This window comes from Castanea sativa, chromosome 10 (assembly GCF_040712315.1).
Source record: "Castanea sativa cultivar Marrone di Chiusa Pesio chromosome 10, ASM4071231v1".
Lineage (NCBI taxonomy): Eukaryota > Viridiplantae > Streptophyta > Magnoliopsida > Fagales > Fagaceae > Castanea > Castanea sativa.
This window is the reverse complement of record NC_134022.1, coordinates 26074955-26092936: the sequence shown is the minus strand read 5'-3', so window position 1 is coordinate 26092936 and position 17982 is coordinate 26074955. Positions and strand designations below refer to the sequence as shown.

Below are 17982 nucleotides of genomic sequence, written 5' to 3'. Positions count from 1 at the left end.
TTTAAATTTTTTAATTTTTTATTTAAATATTCTTTTTTATTACATAAAGGTGAGGAAGTAATGAGTATGTGGGAGAGGCTGACATCGTGAGTGTGATTGTGTGTGTTTGGGTTGCTAAAATGACTAAATAATCATTTTAGCAACCTGATTGTGTGTGTTTCTCATTCCCCTTATCCTATATATATGTGTGTGTATGTTTCTCAAAAAAAAAAAAAAAAAAACCTGATTGTGAGAATAAAAGAAGAAATGAAAATAGGAGTAACAATTTAATACCATTTCTATGTAGTCACATGGGTCCAATAACTACTAAATATTTTTGTTTGTGAAATTTACTGTGATAGTTGAGCTTGAGTCCCCTTGATAATTTGTCCCAAAAAAAAAACCCCATAATTAAGCATAAAACAACTTGACACCATGGACGAGTTTATAACTTTCTTTACAATCTAATTATTAAAAAGAACTTTATTTATTCAATTTATAAAAAAATATTGAAATTGGTTTTTATAGTTTTTATTTTATTTTATGAATTTACCAAATTGATACAATTCTATCTGATGAATCACGGGTTCGTCAGTTGTAGTGAGGTCGTCTAGACAGGGCCGGAGGTCTGCTTGTGTCACGACGGAAGAAGAAATTCTCCGGAATAGTCACCGGTGTGGTGCTTGCCACAACGCCTTTGATGCCAAAATCAGTACAAGGGAGTTTATAATAATAGACTATAAGAATGATTATGGATATCTTGTAACTGTGTTTGTACCTTCTGTTGGCAATGCGTGAGCTTTATATATGTTGTTCTAGATTCTAGCCGTTGTGGCAGTTATTGTGACTTTAATGCCTCTTTTAGTAACGCCTCCTGACTTGTTGATATGAGCTTTAATGACCTCTTAACAGTCCATACAACTGTCATTGTAACCGCCTGAGATATTTATTTAGAGTGCCTTAAATGGCTTCTTTCCCTTTGTCTGTGATGAAGTTAAAATCGTCAATGGCATTTGATTACCTCGTCTGTAAACGTCACTTCGTTGGTTTGGATGACTTCGTCTAGATAGGTTCAGTTCGTCAGTCCCATCAATGCCTTTCTTGGTAACGCTTCTTGCTGAGTAATGGGGTTTTAATATGCCTTCAACGGTGTGTCCAGCTAGTTCTGTAACCGTCTGAGGTATTATTGGTGGCACTGAATGATCCTGATATCCTCGTCAGTGAGGTGGATACTTGCTTAGGCTCGTATCAGAGAGTGGTCTCGTCTGTCCTACTGAACTCGTCGGCAGTTGATTTCGTCATTCCCATTAGATGCCTCCGGATTTTGTGGTCATCATGATGTGCCACGACGACCATAGAAGATGAAAGGTTTTTTTTTTGAATAATCTTTTGGCTACGTCAGTATTGTACATCCGTCTAGGTGAAATCTTATTACTTAGTCACTTTTGAGATTATCTTTTGGTTTCGTCAGTAATGTACATCCGTCTAGGTAAAACCTTATTACTTAGCCATTTTGAGATTATCTTTTGGCTTCGTCAGTAATGTACATCCGTCTAGGCGGAATCTTATTACTTAGCCATTTTTGAGATTATCTTTTGGCTTCGTCAGTAATGTACATCCATCTAGGCAGAATCTTATTACCTAGCCATTTTTGAGATTATCTTTTGGCTTCGTCAGGAAGTCGACGATCTGGACACTCCCTCTTTCGTCCTTTACGTTCGTCCTCCCTCTTTCCCTTTTCTTCTATTTTCTCCATATCTTTAATAGCGGCTAGTGCATCCTCAGAATTCATGTACTTTTGCGCCTTTAAGAGCATTTTTGCCATCGTCTTAGGTGGATTTTTTGCCATCGAAACCACAAACTCTCTAGACTTCAGCCCTGTTTTAAAGGTCGTCAGCTGTACTTTGTCGTCAGCATCATCCACTTCTAGGGTTTCTCGGGTAAAGTGTTTCATGTATGACCGCAAAGTTTCTTTCTCCCGTTGCTTAACAGTGAGTAGGTGGTCCGCTGGTCTCTTAGGACGTTGCCCTCCGACGAAATGGCGCAGAAAGGCGCTACTCAACTGTTCAAAGCTATCAATGGATGAGGTTGGCAACTTCATGAACCACTCTCTTGCAGCTCCCTTAAGTGTGGTAGGGAAGGAACAACACATTATTTCATCAGGGGGCTGTTGGAGGCCCAATGTCGTCTTGAAGGTATTAAGGTGATCCTGGGAGTCCTTAAGCCCGTTAAAAGGCTCAAGCTGAGGCAACCGAAACTTCACCGGCACTAGTCGATTCAAGACTGCCACGGTGAAAGGAGAATCTGTAGCCCTGACCATTCTATCCAGGCTCCAATCTGTCTTTTCCTTAATAGCATTTCTCAGTTCGTCCATCTCTTTCCTCATCTCTTGAAGAAGATTAGAATTTTGTTCGTCTGGAGTCGTGGTCCTTCGTCAGTCGCTTCTCCCATGGCTGTCTCCTTCATCCTCCTAGACAGCTCTGGACCGATTCTCCTTATGCTGAAGCTGTTGTCTCATCTCCTGATTCTGCCTGGTGAGCTCTTCAACGGTGGCCGCAAGAGCTTTGACTTGCTGGGCTAAGGCCACTGAATCCTGGTTGGACTCCATATGAATATTGAAGTTGGTAGAAATTATGCTTTCGAACCGTTAGTACGAAAATGTCGTACCTATAGACGGCGCCAAACTGATGAATCACGGGATCGTCAGTTGTAGTGAGGTCGTCCAGACGGGACCAAAGGTCTGCTTGTGTCGCGACGGAAGAATAAATTCTCCGGAATGGTCACTGGTGTGGTGCCTGCCACAACGCCTCCAATGCCAAAATCAGTACAAGGGAGTTTATAATAATAGACTATAAGAATGATTAGGGATATCTTGTAACTGTGTTCGTATTTTCTGTTGGCAACGCGTGAGCTTTATATATGTTATTCTAGATTCTAGTTGTTGTGGCAGTTATTGTGACTTTAATGCCTCTTTTAGTAACGTCTCCTGACTTGTTGATATGAGCTTTAATGGCCTCTTAACGGTCCATACAATTGTCATTGTAACTGCCTGAGGTATTTATTTAGAGCATATTAAGTGGCTTCTTTCCCTTCGTCTGTGATGAAGCTAGAATCGTTAATGGCATTTGATTACCTCGTCTGTAAACGCCACTTCGTTGGTTTGGATGACTTCATCCAGATAGATTCAGTTCGTTAGTCCCATCAATGCCTTTCTTGGTAACACTTCCTGTTGAGTAATGGGGTTTTAATATGCCTTCAACGGTTTGTCCAGTTGGTTCTATAACCGTCCGGGGTATTATTGGTGGCACTAAATGATCCTGATATCTTCGTCGATGACATGGATACTTGCTTAGGCTCGTCTCAGAGAGCGGTCTCATCTATCCTACTGAACTTATCGATAGTTGATTTCGTCAATCCCATCACTATCTACGACTTGTAAAAGATAATATTCAAATTTTTTTTTTGAGAAGAATAAAAAATATTTAATTGGTTTAACCAAATTGTTACAATTCAACACCGTGATACATAATTATAGAGACTAAAAAAAACCAGCTAATCTAAACCCGTTGTCCAAATAGCCCAACTGCTACGACTCTACCCCTCTCTCTCTCTCTCTCTCTCTCTCTCTCAAGTCTCAACCACCACACGACTTACGATGCAGTCCACGAAGTCACGCCGGAAAGTGGCGCCAAACACCGCCCCAGGCACCAAAACCAGCGCAACCGATAACGGAAGCGCCGAGTCAGCAGACAAGCTAGACCAGCTCCTCCTCTCTTCCGCCATCTGCAACAACGAGGACATAGGACCCTTCATCCGCAAGGCCTTCACTTCAGGCAAGCCCGAGACTCTCCTCCACCACCTCCGCCACTTCGCTCGCTCGAAAGAGTCCGAGATCGAAGAAGTCTGCAAAGCTCACTACCAGGACTTCATCCTCGCCGTCGACGACCTCAAGTCTCTCCTCTCCGACGTCGATTCACTCAAATCCTCTCTCTCCACTTCCAACTCCAAGCTCCAGTCCGTCGCCGGCCCGCTTCTCGACTCGCTCGACTCGTTCCTCGAGTCGCGGACTGTTTTGCAGAATGTCAATCTTGCCCTTGGCTCAATCTCCACCTGTGTCCGCTTGATCGAGATCTGTTCCCGATCGAACTACCACTTGTCTCGGAACAACTTCTACATGGCGTTGAAGTGTTTGGACTCGATCGAGACCGAGTTGCTGGACAAAACGCCGTCGTCTACGCTCAGGCGAATGCTGGAGAAGAAGATCCCGGAGATTCGCGCGCATATCGAGAGGCGAGTGAGCAAAGAGTTCGGCGATTGGCTCGTCGAGATCCGAGTCGTGAGTCGGAACTTAGGTCAGTTAGCCATAGGTCAAGCCTCCTCGGCTCGTCAGCGCGAAGAGGATCTTCGCATCAAGCAGCGCCAAGCAGAGGAGCAGAGTCGGCTTAGTCTTCGTGACTGTGTTTACGCTCTTCAAGACGAAGACGAAGACGAAGACGATCAACACGACCAACACGACGCCGTTGGGCTTAGTAACGGACTTGGAAACGACGGTCATAACGGTGGTTTCGATTTGACTCCTCTCTACAGAGCTTATCATATAAACCAAACCCTAGGACTCGACGACCGGTTCAAGCAGTACTACTTCGAGAATCGGAAGCTCCAATTGACTTCAGATTTTCAGGTATCGTCTATGACTCCATTTCTAGAATCTCATCAAACATTTTTCGCCCAAATAGCCGGGTTTTTCATAGTTGAAGATCGTGTTTTGAGGACTAGTGGAGGTTTGATTTCGAAAATGGAGGTTGAGAATTTGTGGGAAACTGCTATGAGTAAAATGTGTGGGGTTTTAGAGGACCAATTTTCTAGGATGCAAACCGCCAATCATTTGTTGTTGATTAAGGACTATGTGAGTTTGTTAGGTGTCACATTGAGGAGGTATGGGTACCCAGTTGATGCTTTGTTAGATGTATTGAGTAAACATAGGGATAAGTATCATGAATTGTTGTTGTCGGATTGTCGGAAACAGATAGCCGAGGCACTTGCGGCTGATAAGTTTGAGCAAATGTTGATGAAGAAGGAATACGAGTATTCGATGAATGTGCTCTCATTTCAGCTTCAAACGTCGGATATTGCTCCTGCATTTCCTTACGTGGCGCCATTTTCATCCACAGTGCCAGATTGTTGTAGGATTGTGAGGTCTTTTGTTGAGGATTCCGTGAGTTTCATGTCGTATGGTGGGCAGTTGGACTTTTATGATATGGTTAAGAAGTATTTGGATAGGTTGTTGGGTGAGGCTTTAGATGAAGCTTTGTTGAAGCTTATCAATACAGCTGTTCATGGGGTTTCACAAGCAATGCAGATGGCTGCAAATATGGCTGTCATGGAGCGTGCTTGTGATTTCTTCTTTCGTCATGCTGCACAGCTTTCAGGGATTCCCTTGAGGATGGCTGAGAGGGGTAGGAGACAGTTTCCGTTGAGTAGAGCCCGTGATGCAGCGGAAGATATGCTATCGGGGTTGTTGAAAGCAAAGGTTGATGGGTTCATGACGTTGATTGAGAATGTGAATTGGATGGCCGATGAGCCTCCCCAAAGTGGGAATGAATATGTGAATGAGGTGATGATATATTTGGAGACTCTGGTTTCTACTGCTCAGCAGATATTGCCAGCTCAGGTACTTAAAAGGGTTTTACAAGAAGTTCTTTCTCACATCTCCGAGAAGATTGTGGGAGCTTTATATGGGGATTCAGTTAAGAGGTTTAATGTGAATGCGATCATTGGGATTGATGTTGATGTTCGGTTGTTGGAATCATTTGCGGATAATCAAGCTCCTATTTTCTCGGATGGGGATGCAAATCAGTTGAAATTGGCGCTTGCTGAGTCCAGGCAATTGATTAATTTGCTATTGAGCAATCATCCGGATAATTATCTAAATCCAGTAATCAGGGAAAGAAGTTACAATGCTTTGGACCACAGGAAAGTTGTGACAATTTCAGAAAAGTTGAGGGATCCTTCAGATCGGCTATTTGGAACCTTTGGGTCACGGGGAGCCAAGCAAAACCCAAAAAAGAAGTCTCTGGATGCTTTGATAAAAAGACTTAGGGATGTTAGCTAATCGGAACAGAGCTGTATGTACAAACCTTCCATCTTTTTCCTTTACCTGTGCTGATTGTGATTTGGATTCGTTCATAGTGGTTCATTGCTAACTTCATTTGCTTAAGGATAAGTTCCATCATTTTCTGTCCTCTATTGTATTGGAAAATTAGCACATTTTATTCTGTATGTATCACCTTTATAATTGCATATTGGTTTTGTAATGAACTTGTTCGGGCCATGATATTTTGATTTGCTTTTATATTTTACATTGACCTCCTTGGGCATATCTTTGGTCTATCACTGCAAATGTAAATCTATCCTTAAATGCAAAACTCTCTAAGCATCACTATGTCAGCTACGTAAGAGTGACCTAATACACCGAAATTACGTGTATATTAGGATGATAGTGTTCACTGAGGTTTAGTTGGGATTCATGTAGTTTATATTAACCAATCCATACGGCATTTGACTGTTGAGTCTATGATATTTTGCATTTTCTTTATCATTATATTAGTTTGTACTTTGGAGGGAAAATGTAAGAGTATCAATTAAATGCTGTTTGAATCTTCGAAGGGCATTCTTGATTTTTTTTTTTAAAGAAAGAAAATCAGCTTAGGGCATGCAAACTTGGTCTTGTATGCTTTCCATGCGAACAAGGCAGAGGTGATTTTGACTTGGGTCTAGGATCAGGGGAGTTGTTATTCAAGGTGTTATGAGTTCATGGGGTTTGATGAGTGTGATTTAAATGATGTGAAACTTTATACGCTGTAGACGGATTTTTTCTTTTCCTGAGTGGTGATTTAAGACTAGATGAAAAATGGTGAAACATTTTTTATTTAGAGATGTTAAAATGGCAAAGAAAATTATGTTGTTCTTTATGCAAAGAAATTTAGACCATTTTGCATTTTGGCCCCAGTTCAATAAGATGACCTATTTTGTTTCGGAGATCTCAAAAAGATGGGAAGATTTTGTGTACGGCTTTGATTGGGTAAACCAGTTGAATAGGGTGACCTAATTTTGATTGGGTAAACTCAATATATCAATGCTTTCACTTTCTCTTTTCATGCTGCACAGATGAACTCTTCTCTCTACCTCCTTCCCTCCCTCTTTCTCATACACACACCCAACTGACCCAAGCACAAGCATGATATTTATACTTGTATGCTGTATTTGTAAGCATTTGAGCAATTTCATGCTGGCATTCCAGCATCATCACCTGGTCTGAACCTCTTCTTCATAACTTCAACTCAATCCATGGAAGTTTTCCAGGTAGAGGCATCACAGCTAACTCGAGCTCAAAATGCTTTTGAAAGGCTTGAAACAGTCAGTGCTTAATTTAAAGTGCCATACAGAAAAGCTGAGTATTTAACTAACATGTCTTCAAAACATGGGTAAGGTAGATTTATATATATACGTGTGTGTGTGTGTGTGTGTGTGTCTTCTGCTATTCTCATTCCATTTTTTGTGGGGAAGGGGAAGATCATGTGGATGAAGGAGGTCCAAATGGAAGTTCAAATGATTGGGGTTATTTGCCAAACATGCTGAGCTTATGATTATCTAAAAGAAGGAAAGAACTCACTCACTGTAATTACTAATTACCACATCTCATGCACAAAAATACCCTTAAGAAGCCTTAGTTAAATATTTAATTTCTTGTATTAAGAATGTTCAAATGTTTGCCTTGTTTCCTTCTTGCTGCAAGTAGGTGGGGAGTGTCTTGGGTATTTAACCGTTACATTTTCTCACTCCTCTCAGCTGTGCATTTTCTTTGGATAGAGGAGTAATTCTGAGTAGCGACCCATACTACTGCACGTCAGTGTAATGGCTTGGGAAAACCAAAAATGGATCAAATTCCTTGGCAGAGGAGGATGGATCTTCAGGATATTCTGCGGCATTGCCAACCTTAAACTTTGCAGATTTCCATCCTATGATTGGACTCAGTTCGGGTTTGTTTGGTGCACAATTTCTTTTGTAGATCTTGCTGATATGTAAATTAGCTTTTGCATATAAAAATAAAAATAAATATTGTAGGTCTATACTCTCTTTTTCCTCTAAGCAGGGAGTAAAAGCTGCTAATAAATGGTATGTTTTTGTAGCTAACTGAACTATTATAAGGGTGGTATGTAGGATTAAACTAATACTTTCTCTGTCTCAAGTGATTTTAACAAATTGTATTTGTTATACAGAAGTATTTTCAATTTTTAATTGGTGGGTTTTCTTGGACACAACTATTATGGAATATACGTGTGTTTAAATGTCGAATGAACTTGGCATAAAATTTGATATAGGAGATTAAGGGTCCGTTCGGATAGAACTTCTTTTGCTGAAACTGAAAACACTGTAGCAAAATAATTTTTAAATGTGTGAATAGTGCTGTGGGACCTATTTTTAATGAAAAAGTTGATGAAAAGTGAATTTTGTGGGTTCATAAGCAGTACACAGTGCACTGTTCACGGTTGAATTGGCCCACTATTGTGGCTACTGTTCATGCACAGTGCATGAACAGTAGCCTTTGCCTCTGAAGCGCGTGCAAAAAAAAGAAAAGAAAAGGAAAACGCAACAGAAAAAACGCAGACGCTGAATAATCCATATCCAAACGGATACTAAGGGTCTGTTTAGATACAACCGAAAACTGAAAAATACTGTAGTAAAATAATTTTTTAATGGGTAAAAAACATTGTTCAAGCATAAAACTACTGTTCATTGGCCTAAAATCACTGTTCATGGCCAATGAACAGTGACCATAGCGCGTCCACTAAAAAAAAAAAAAATTTCTGGGGCTGAAACGTAGACACTGGGCGTTTCAGCTCCACCCAAGCGTACACTAAGGGTCTATTTGGATAGAACTTATTTTGCTAAAACTGAAAATTAAAAACTGAAAATACTGTAGTAAAATAATTTTTAAATGTGTGAATAGTGTCGTGTGACCCATTTTTAATGAAAAAGTTGCTGAAAAGTGAAATTTGTGAGTCCCATGAACAGTACATGGTGCACTGTTCATGGTTGAATTGATCAAAAGTTGCGGCTACTATTTATGAATAATGTATGAACAGTAGTCGTAACAACCATTTTTGTGCAGCAGCAAAAAAAAAAAGAAAAAAAAAAGAGGAGAAAACGCGCAGAAGAAAACGCAGACGCACATAAGTTGGATCCAAACACCGCCTGAGTGACAATATAATTACCTCTTTGAAAACTAGGTTAAAATAAAATCAGGAAAGTCAATGCAACTTCTTTGTAAATGGGTCAAGGCCGCATTGAGTCAGAAAATGTTGAGCGAGAATAAATAAATAAATAACTATGAGATAGGTTCAAGTTACACCTGGTGTAACTCTTTGGAGTTACACCTTTTTTAAATCGTTAGATTTAAGTAGATCCAACGGTTAAAAAAAAAACTCTCATTATTACAAATATTCTTATTAAGATCTCATTAATTACTCTCATTTATTACATTCTAAACCTATCTCTAAACCCAAAAACGTTTGACTCTCTCTCTCTCTCTGTCTCCTCCACCATTGCTCCACCAGTGGATGTGACTTTGTTGAACGGTTTCTTTTAAAGAGAGTTAGAAGAGCAACGTACCTGACATGTGTAAGTGAAAGATGGAAGAGTAAATTAAAAGACAGTTTTGAGCATAGTCTATAAACTGTAACTAGCAATTGAACCATGTAATTGCCGAAGGCACTCTTGCTTTAAAAGCAAAAAGATTACTCCTAAATGTTGGGAAAAAAAAAGAAAGCGAAAAGGTCATCTCATGTGTTATTAGGAAGACGATATTTTAAAATACGAACAAAGTCTTGCTTACGCAAACTCTGAATTTCATTCTAGTTATATTCTGTCATCACTATAATTGAAGGAATTCTCTCTTTTATTAATATTAAAAAAAAAAAAATTGTAGGTTATGCATTTTTCTGTGAAGGAAGGGTCCCTTGAGAGCGAGCATGCAAGTATTCAGGAGGTAACAATTGTCATTATACTCTACTACATGTTTTGTCCACCTTTGGTTTTGCAAACCATTCGCATTACCTGAATTTTATATATACCTCTCCTGCAGGTGGCAGATTCTTATGTTGTGGATGAGAGGGTGGGTTTTGCTGAGCCTGCTAATGGAGTAGAACTTTATTTTTGTCCACCACATAAAAGAAAACGTGAAATGCTCAGTAAGAACCTCTCGTCTGAACACGTTGAGGCACTTAATAATATTGATAATGGCCTAATTGGTGTTATTGTTTGGACTTTGGAGAGGGAGAGAGAGGTCAAAGGTTTTTGGGTTTAGAGATAGATTTAGAATGTAATAAATGTGAGTAATTAATGAGATCTTAATAAGAATATTTGTAATAATGAGAGTTCTTTTTTAACCGTTGGATTTACTTAAATCTAAAGGTTTAAAAAAGGTGTAATTCTTTAGAGTTACACCAGGTGTAACTTGAACCCATCTCAATAACTATATATATATATATATATATATATATATATATATATGAATGGCTATGCGTGAACGGGGCCAATGATTGGATGTCAAGGCGGGCGGGCGGGTGGCCGCCTATACACATGTACACATTTTGTTTGTTGAAACCATGTGCACGTCAATTATTGTAAAAAAAATGACACCTATTTAAACCATCAAACACTTATTAAACGTATCTATAAAAGATGGCAAGTTTGAATCATGATTACATTATATATTAAAATTTTATTATAATACAAAAAAGGTGCATAAACTAGTCCTAAATTATAGTAGTTAGTTTTCGTTTTTGTAAAAAATTAATTCAATTCCATGGGTTTCTAACCTTATAAAGGGCCAATAAATAAATTCTCGACCATAATTGGTGAGTTATCAAAAATAATATAAGAGCATTCTGATTAGTCTAAACAGAATTTTAACTAAACTAATCCAAAAAATCTTACTTTTACGGTTTTAATAAATACCTACTGATGAAGCAGTATCTCGTCGGTTTGCTAGGATTCGTCCAGATGGCTCCAGGCAGTTCTCTGACGACCCTGCGGGAGCAAGAATTTGTTCAAGTGGTCACCGGTGTGGTGCCTGCCACAACGCCTCCGATGATAAAGTCGATCGCAGTAAGATAATGATTGAAATATCAAGAATATATCCGGGTTGTCATGTTATTTTCTGTACCTTGTTTTGGTGTTTTTGAGGGCTTTTATATACCCTTGGGGATTATACCCGTTGGGGTATTAATGACTCTTCTTGTAACGTCTTCAGGGGAGTAATGGGTGTTAATACCTTCCCGTTGGTTTGCCTAGCTGGTCTTGTAACGGCCGAGGCTTTATTGGCAGCATTTAGTGACATTAACTCTTCTGCCGATGACTGGTTATGTTCGTCTGTAAGATTTCCTCGTCGATGTATAACTTCGTCAGTCCCATCAGATGCCCCCCGGATTTCAAGGTCGTCAGTGACGATCGTGGAAACCGAACAGTTTTTTTTTTTTTTTGGATTCCGTGCCGTATTGAATGCGTGGTGGCGGCGTTTCGTGGGTCGTGGCCACGTGGCGTGATGCGGTTGGCGGAGAATTATGTCCCTTGGGTTTCCCGCCGTTTTTCAGTTTCACCTTCATTTGGTTTTTAAACTTCTTCTCCCTTACTTTATCTTGCATTTTTCTTTCTACTTCTCTGTTTGTCCTTCTTAGCTTTTTCTTCCTTACCTATTTCTCCATCTTTCTCTGAGCTGGTGCGTGTTGGGCTTCTTGTTTCTTCTCTTCGAGGTATGTTACCCATTCCATTTTTCTCTCTTCCCTCTTTTCTTCTCTTGCAAACGTTTGATTTTCTCTTTGTTTTTGCTTGTTTTTTTGTTTTTTCGGTACTTTCCTATTTACCTCCGTGTTTTATCCGGGTGTCCATGGTGAGTAGTTTAGAAGTTAGAGAAACTTGCCCTTCGATTTCCTTTCTTTTTGCTCGTTTAGGAGGGTCTTTAGGCGTTTTTCCCAATTTGGAGGGTTTCGTTTTTTGCGGGTAATAGCTTAGGCATTGTTTTGGGCGATTTGTTTCCTTCGCCGGTCGGTTGATTGGTTTGAGGGTTTAGTGAGGGAGCGACGGCGAGATGTCCGAGGTTAGGTCTAGTGATCTAGAGACGGGGGTTATCGTCTAGTGGCGACCTTATGGAGGGGGATACCGCCGCCTCGTCGTTTAGGGAAATTAAGGCTTTCCATGCCCTCGTGGAGGCGTGTGGCCTAGATTCCGAGGCCGTGGGTAGGTTTAGAGATAGGTTTCGTTCCTCGGAACGAGTTAGGGTTCGTCGGCCTGCGGACGAGGAGAGGGCTTGCCGCTTTTTTCCTGTGAAGTGTGCTTCTACGAGGTCGCTTTCACTTGTGGATTAAGACTTCCCGTCCACCCTTTTGTAATGGAGCTTTTAGCATATTTGGGCATTGCCTGGGCGACTTATGCCCAATTCGTGGAGGATTGTAGTCAACTCGTATGGAGATATGGTTGGTGCTAATGGGGATATGATAAAGGTAAACGAGCTTGTTTATTTGTACCGTGCCCGAAAGAGTCGAAGGAGTATGGGTATTGAGCTAGTACCTTGGGAGAGAAGAGCCGGGTAATCGTCAAGGGCTTACCCTCATCCTTCGATCGGAAGTCCGTATTTGTGTTTGTGTCGGGGGACGACTTTGAGACCCCTACTAATCGGGATTGGGGAGATATCCCCCGATTGCTTCGTCGGTGGGGAACCCCGACTTTAGGTGCGTCAGTATCCTTTCCTTTCTTTTCCTTGTTGAGTCCGGTGTTATCGTTGCTAAATTCTACCTCTTTTTTATTTTTACAGTCAAAAGGAGACCGAAGCTAAAAAGCGAGTACAAGGAGCGTGTCGAGGCAGCCATTGTGTATGCTCAGTCTATCGAGAACTGGACGACACAGTAGACCCTCGGACTCTTGCTTTTTACAACTTAGGCCCCGATCCATCTCCCTTCGTCCTCCGGAGTCTCGATATTGAAGGGAAGAAGAGTAAGTGTTTGGGTTTGTCAGATCTACACTCGTGTTTCCTTGCCCTGTTTTTCTTTTTAACGCTTCCTTCTCTCGCAGAGATGACGACTAAATTTAATAAGGGTATGTATGAGAGGATGCGGTCCAAGAAGGACGAACCTCTGTCCACCATCGGGAAGAAAGTGGTTCGGGTAAAGGGGAAAGTTTCCTCCGTTACACCGATTACTTCGTCTCGCTCTTGTGGTTTCGGAGCATACTACGAGGACGGCCTCGCCGGCTACTTCGATAGAGGAGATCCCGACCCCCGCTTCGAAGAGGCCACGTACCGCGCGGAGGGGGAAGGAAACTACTTCTTCGTCCACAATTTGGGATGACGAAAAGCCGGCGATGGATCGGGCTCGTGGAGTCGTGGATGCGGAAGACCTAAGGGTGTTCTCGGGCATGCCCACAAGTGAACCGATGGGTCGTCATCTCCGGAAGCTCGTCCCGGGTAACACACATTTCTTTTAAGTCACGATTTGATTTGAGCTAAATGTCGCCGTGTATAAACTAACATGTACATTTTTAGGCCGGGAGAGAAATCGTTCACCTCTCGTCCGAGTATCTTGCTCGAGAGGTTAAGGTTGAGTCTTCGTTAGCCCGGATCAAGGTCTTGGAGATGGAGAATTCAAAGTCAAGAGGGAACTAATTGCTTCAATGGAGAGCGCCCAACAAGCCGAGGACGAAGCTAAGAGGTTGAATGACGAATCGAAGGTAGAGCGGCTGCTCGTGCTTGAGAAAGACGGAGCCGGCGCTCGCGAAGGAGAAAATTAAGGTCGTCGCCTCCGGAAGCGATTGAAGGATTCCGACGGACGGAGGAGTACAACTCGTACTCTTCACTCGGTACTTCAAAGGTTTCGAGCTTCTAAGGAGGTACTGCCTCAAGCACCCTTCTGGGATCGACCTGGAGACGTTGGATATGGAGGAGGTAGACAGGGAAATCTCAGCTGACGAGGCTGCTCAAGCTGCGGCTGCTGACGCTCCTGAAGGTCTTCCCACTGTAGAGGTTCCAGTCGTTGAAGCTGCTGTTCCTGAAGTTCCTGCTGAGGACGATGTGGATCTGGACACTTGAACCAGTCTCGCAAAAAATTATCTTCCTCCCTTTTTTTTTTTTTTTTTTGGTGCCTTTTGTTGTAAGGCTTGCTTTCCAACACATTTTAAAGGTGTATTTTTAACCCAGTGTTTATGGGTTTCTCTTTTGTTTTTCGTACAAACAATGGCCTTTGGTTTTTAGGCTTTTATAATATCATATCTACTTTCACATGTTCTACTATGAAGATATTATTATTATTATTATTATTTTTTTTTTTTTGGGTCTTCGTCAGTAATCTACTTCCGTCTATGCGGAATCTTATCATTTAGACAAAAGTTCTTTGCTTTTGTATTCGTCAGTAATATACTTCCGTCTATGCGGAACTTTATTACTTAGACAAAGTTCTTTGCTTTTGTCTTCGTCAGTAATGTACATCAGTCGATGCGGAATTTTATTACTTAGACAAAAGTTCTTTGCTTTTGCCTTCGTCAGTAATGTACATCCGTCGATGCAGAATCTTATTACTTAGACAAAAGTTCTTTGCTTTTGCCTTCGTCAGTAATGTACATCCGTCGATGCGGAATCTTATTACTTAGACAAAAGTTCTTTGCTTTTGCCTTCGTCAGTAATGTACATCCGTCGATGCGGAATCTTATTACTTGGACAAAAGTTCTTTGCTTTTGCCTTCGTCAGTAATGTACATCCGTCGATGCGGAATCTTATTACTTAGACAAAAGTTCTTTGCTTTTGCCTTCGTCAGTAATGTACATCCGTCGATGCGGAATCTTATTACTTAGACATTTTTTTTTTCTCTAACTCTCCAAGATTTGGTACCTGTATGAGCACATCATTCGAAAAATCATTTCATTAATTTTCAGTAATTAGTACATTCTTGATCTATGTCTGTTGGTGGTACTTCTTCAAGTTTTCTATGTTCCAAGGTCGCGGGAGTTTTTGTCCGTCCAGGGTCTCCAAGTGATAGCTGCCTTGTCGTGAGTAGTGCACGACCTTGTAAGGTCCTTCCCATGTTGGGCCAAGTTTCCCGTGGGCGGGGTCTCTAGTTGCAGTCGTCACCTTACGTAAGACGAGATCGCCAATTTCTAGTCTTCTGAGCCTGACCCTTTTGTTGTAGTATTCAGTCATCTTACGCTGGTACCTCGTCATCATGTTCGATGCCTTGTCCCTTGCCTCGTCTAAGCAATCCAGATTGATTCGAAGCTGGTCGTCGTTATTCTCCTCGCGGCGGAATCTTATTACTTAGACATTTTTTTTTCTCTAACTCTCCAAGATTTGGTACCTGTATGAGCACATCATTCGAAAAATCATTTCATTAATTTTCAGTAATTAGTACATTCTTGATCTATGTCTGTTGGTGGTACTTCTTCAAGTTTTCTATGTTCCAAGGTCGCGGGAGTTTTTGTCCGTCCAGGGTCTCCAAGTGATAGCTGCCTTGTCGTGAGTAGTGCACGACCTTGTAAGGTCCTTCCCATGTTGGGCCAAGTTTCCCGTGGGCGGGGTCTCTAGTTGCAGTCGTCACCTTACGTAAGACGAGATCGCCAATTTCTAGTCTTCTGAGCCTGACCCTTTTATTGTAGTATTCAGTCATCTTACGCTGGTACCTCGTCATCATGTTCGATGCCTTGTCCCTTGCCTCGTCTGGGCAATCCGCAGTTGATTCGAAGGCCGAGTCGTCGTTATTCTCCTCGCGGAAAACTTCTCGCCGGGTGCTGGTCATACCCACCTCGACTGGGATTACTGCTTCAGTGCCATAAGTGAGCCTGAAGGGCGTCTCTCCCGTGGGGGTTCTTGCTGTCGTCCTGTAGGCCCACAAGACATTGGGCAATTCTTCTGGCCACGCGCCCTTAGCTTCGTCGAGTCGTGCTTTTATGATCTTGAGCAGTGTTCGATTAGTTACCTCCGTCTGTCCGTTAGACTGTGGGTGCCCAGGTGACGAGAACTTATTCTTGATACCCAGTCCCGAGCAAAAGTCTTTAAATCCACGGCCGTCGAACCGTCGGCCATTGTCCGAAATGATCGTTTCGTGGGATCCCGAACCTGCAAATTATGTTTCTCCACACGAAGCCGCGGATTCTTGCCTCTGTGATCGTTGCTATTGCTTCCGCTTCAACCCATTTAGTGAAGTAGTCGATAGCGACGAGCAAGAATCGTACTTGTCCTTTTCCCAAGGGTAACGGACCGACGATGTCGATCCCCATCGTGCGGTGATGGCCGGGAGAGGTAATCGTTGTCATCTTCTCCGCCGGCGCCTCCGGACGTTCCCGAACCTCTCGGCACTTATCGCACCTCTTGACGAGCTCCATAGCGTCTTCTGCATAGTTGGCCCGAAATACCACCCGCTCTAATAACCTTACTTACCAAAGATCCGGGCCCGGCGTGGTCCCCGCATATCCCTTCGTGGATTTCGTGGAGGACGTACTTAGCTTCCTCCTCGTCGAGACACTTCAAATAAGGCAAGGAGAATCCTCTTTTGTATAAGGTATCATTCAAAATTGTGAATCGGCCGCCACTTGCTTTAATCTTCCTGGCCTCCATCGAGTCGTAGGAAGATGTCCGTCTTGAAGATATGAGACGATCGGTTCCATCCAACCACCCATGTTCCGGATGGGGAATACGGACTTCCTCGATGCTGAGGTATCTCTCGAATCTCCCATGAGAATCTTCTTGTTCGTTGGTTCTTCTATAGACGAGGCCATTTTGGCGACCTCGTCTCCGCCTCTCGCATTTTGGCTTCTCGGGATCCCGACGAAATTCAACTTGTCGAACCCACGAGCTAGATGCCCGATCAACTTGAGGTACTTCGCATCCTTTCTTCCTTCGCCTCATACTCTTCCCCCGATCCGCCCTATCGCTGGTTTCGAGTCACTCTGAATGAGCAAGTTCTTAATCCCGAGGGCATTGCCAAGTCTTAGTCCCGTCGCATGCCTTCGTATTCGGCCTCGTTGTTGGTTGCCGGGAATTTTAATTGGACTCCATATTGGAGTTTTTCTCCATTGGGGGTGTTTATAATGATCCCTACTCCTCCTCTTTCGAGCCGACGATCCATCGTCCGAATCGTCCACCGTTCCGCCTCGTCCATGACATCACCATCGTCCGGGAAGGTGAATTTCTGCTATGAAGTCCGCTAGAGCTTGTGCCTTGATGGCCGTTCTGGGATGGTATTCGATGTCGAACTCGTCGAGTTCGATTGCCCACCTGGACCATTCTCCCATTGCTTCGGGCTTGCTCATGGATTTCCCGATGGGTTGATCCGTCATTACAAGGATAGGGTGTGCTTCGAAGTATGGTCGTAGCTTTCGCGAAGCCACTATTAGGGCGAAGACAATCTTCTCAATCCTAGGGTATTTGGCCTCTCGCTCCTTGGAAGGCTTGGGCCGACATAATAAACTCGGGAGCCTTGCTTCTTGTCTTCTTCTCGGATTAAGGCGGCAAAGACCGACTACTGTGGACGAGGGCCGCTGTGGTATAAATAAAGGTTCTCTCCTCGCTTTTGAGGGACTCAAGACGGGCGGGCTGCTCAAGTAGCGCTTGAGTTCTTGAAAAGCCTGCCTCACACTCGTCGATCCGTGCGAACGCTTGCTTCAACGTTTTGAAAAATGGGGAGGCATTTGTCCGTCGCTTTAGAGACGAACCTATTCAGGCGGCTATTCTTCCCGTGAGCTTTTGGACATCTTTGATGGTTTTGGGGGATGCCATGTCGAGTATCGCTTGCACCTTCTCCGGATTTGCTTCTATTCCCTTTGGGATACCATGAACCCTAAGAATTTTCCCGAGGCTACCCCAAAAACACACTTACTTGGATTGAGCTTCATCCGGTATTTTCTGAGGGTATTAAATGTCTCTCCTGTGTCGTCCGGTGAGTCAACTCTTCTTTGCTCTTGACG

At 42.6% G+C, this 17982-nt stretch overlaps 1 protein-coding gene across 1 annotated transcript; it reads left to right on the top strand.

The window, feature by feature from the left end:
* The first annotated feature begins 3533 nt into the window (after window positions 1–3533).
* On the top strand, window positions 3534–8255 carry LOC142613306 (exocyst complex component SEC15B). Its single transcript, XM_075785608.1, has 2 exons — window positions 3534–6104; window positions 7828–8255. Exon 1 carries the CDS (start codon window positions 3635–3637, stop codon window positions 6089–6091), a length of 2457 nt encoding a protein of 818 aa, XP_075641723.1. The 5' UTR covers window positions 3534–3634; the 3' UTR covers window positions 6092–6104; window positions 7828–8255.
* Window positions 8256–17982: the final 9727 nt, after the last annotated feature.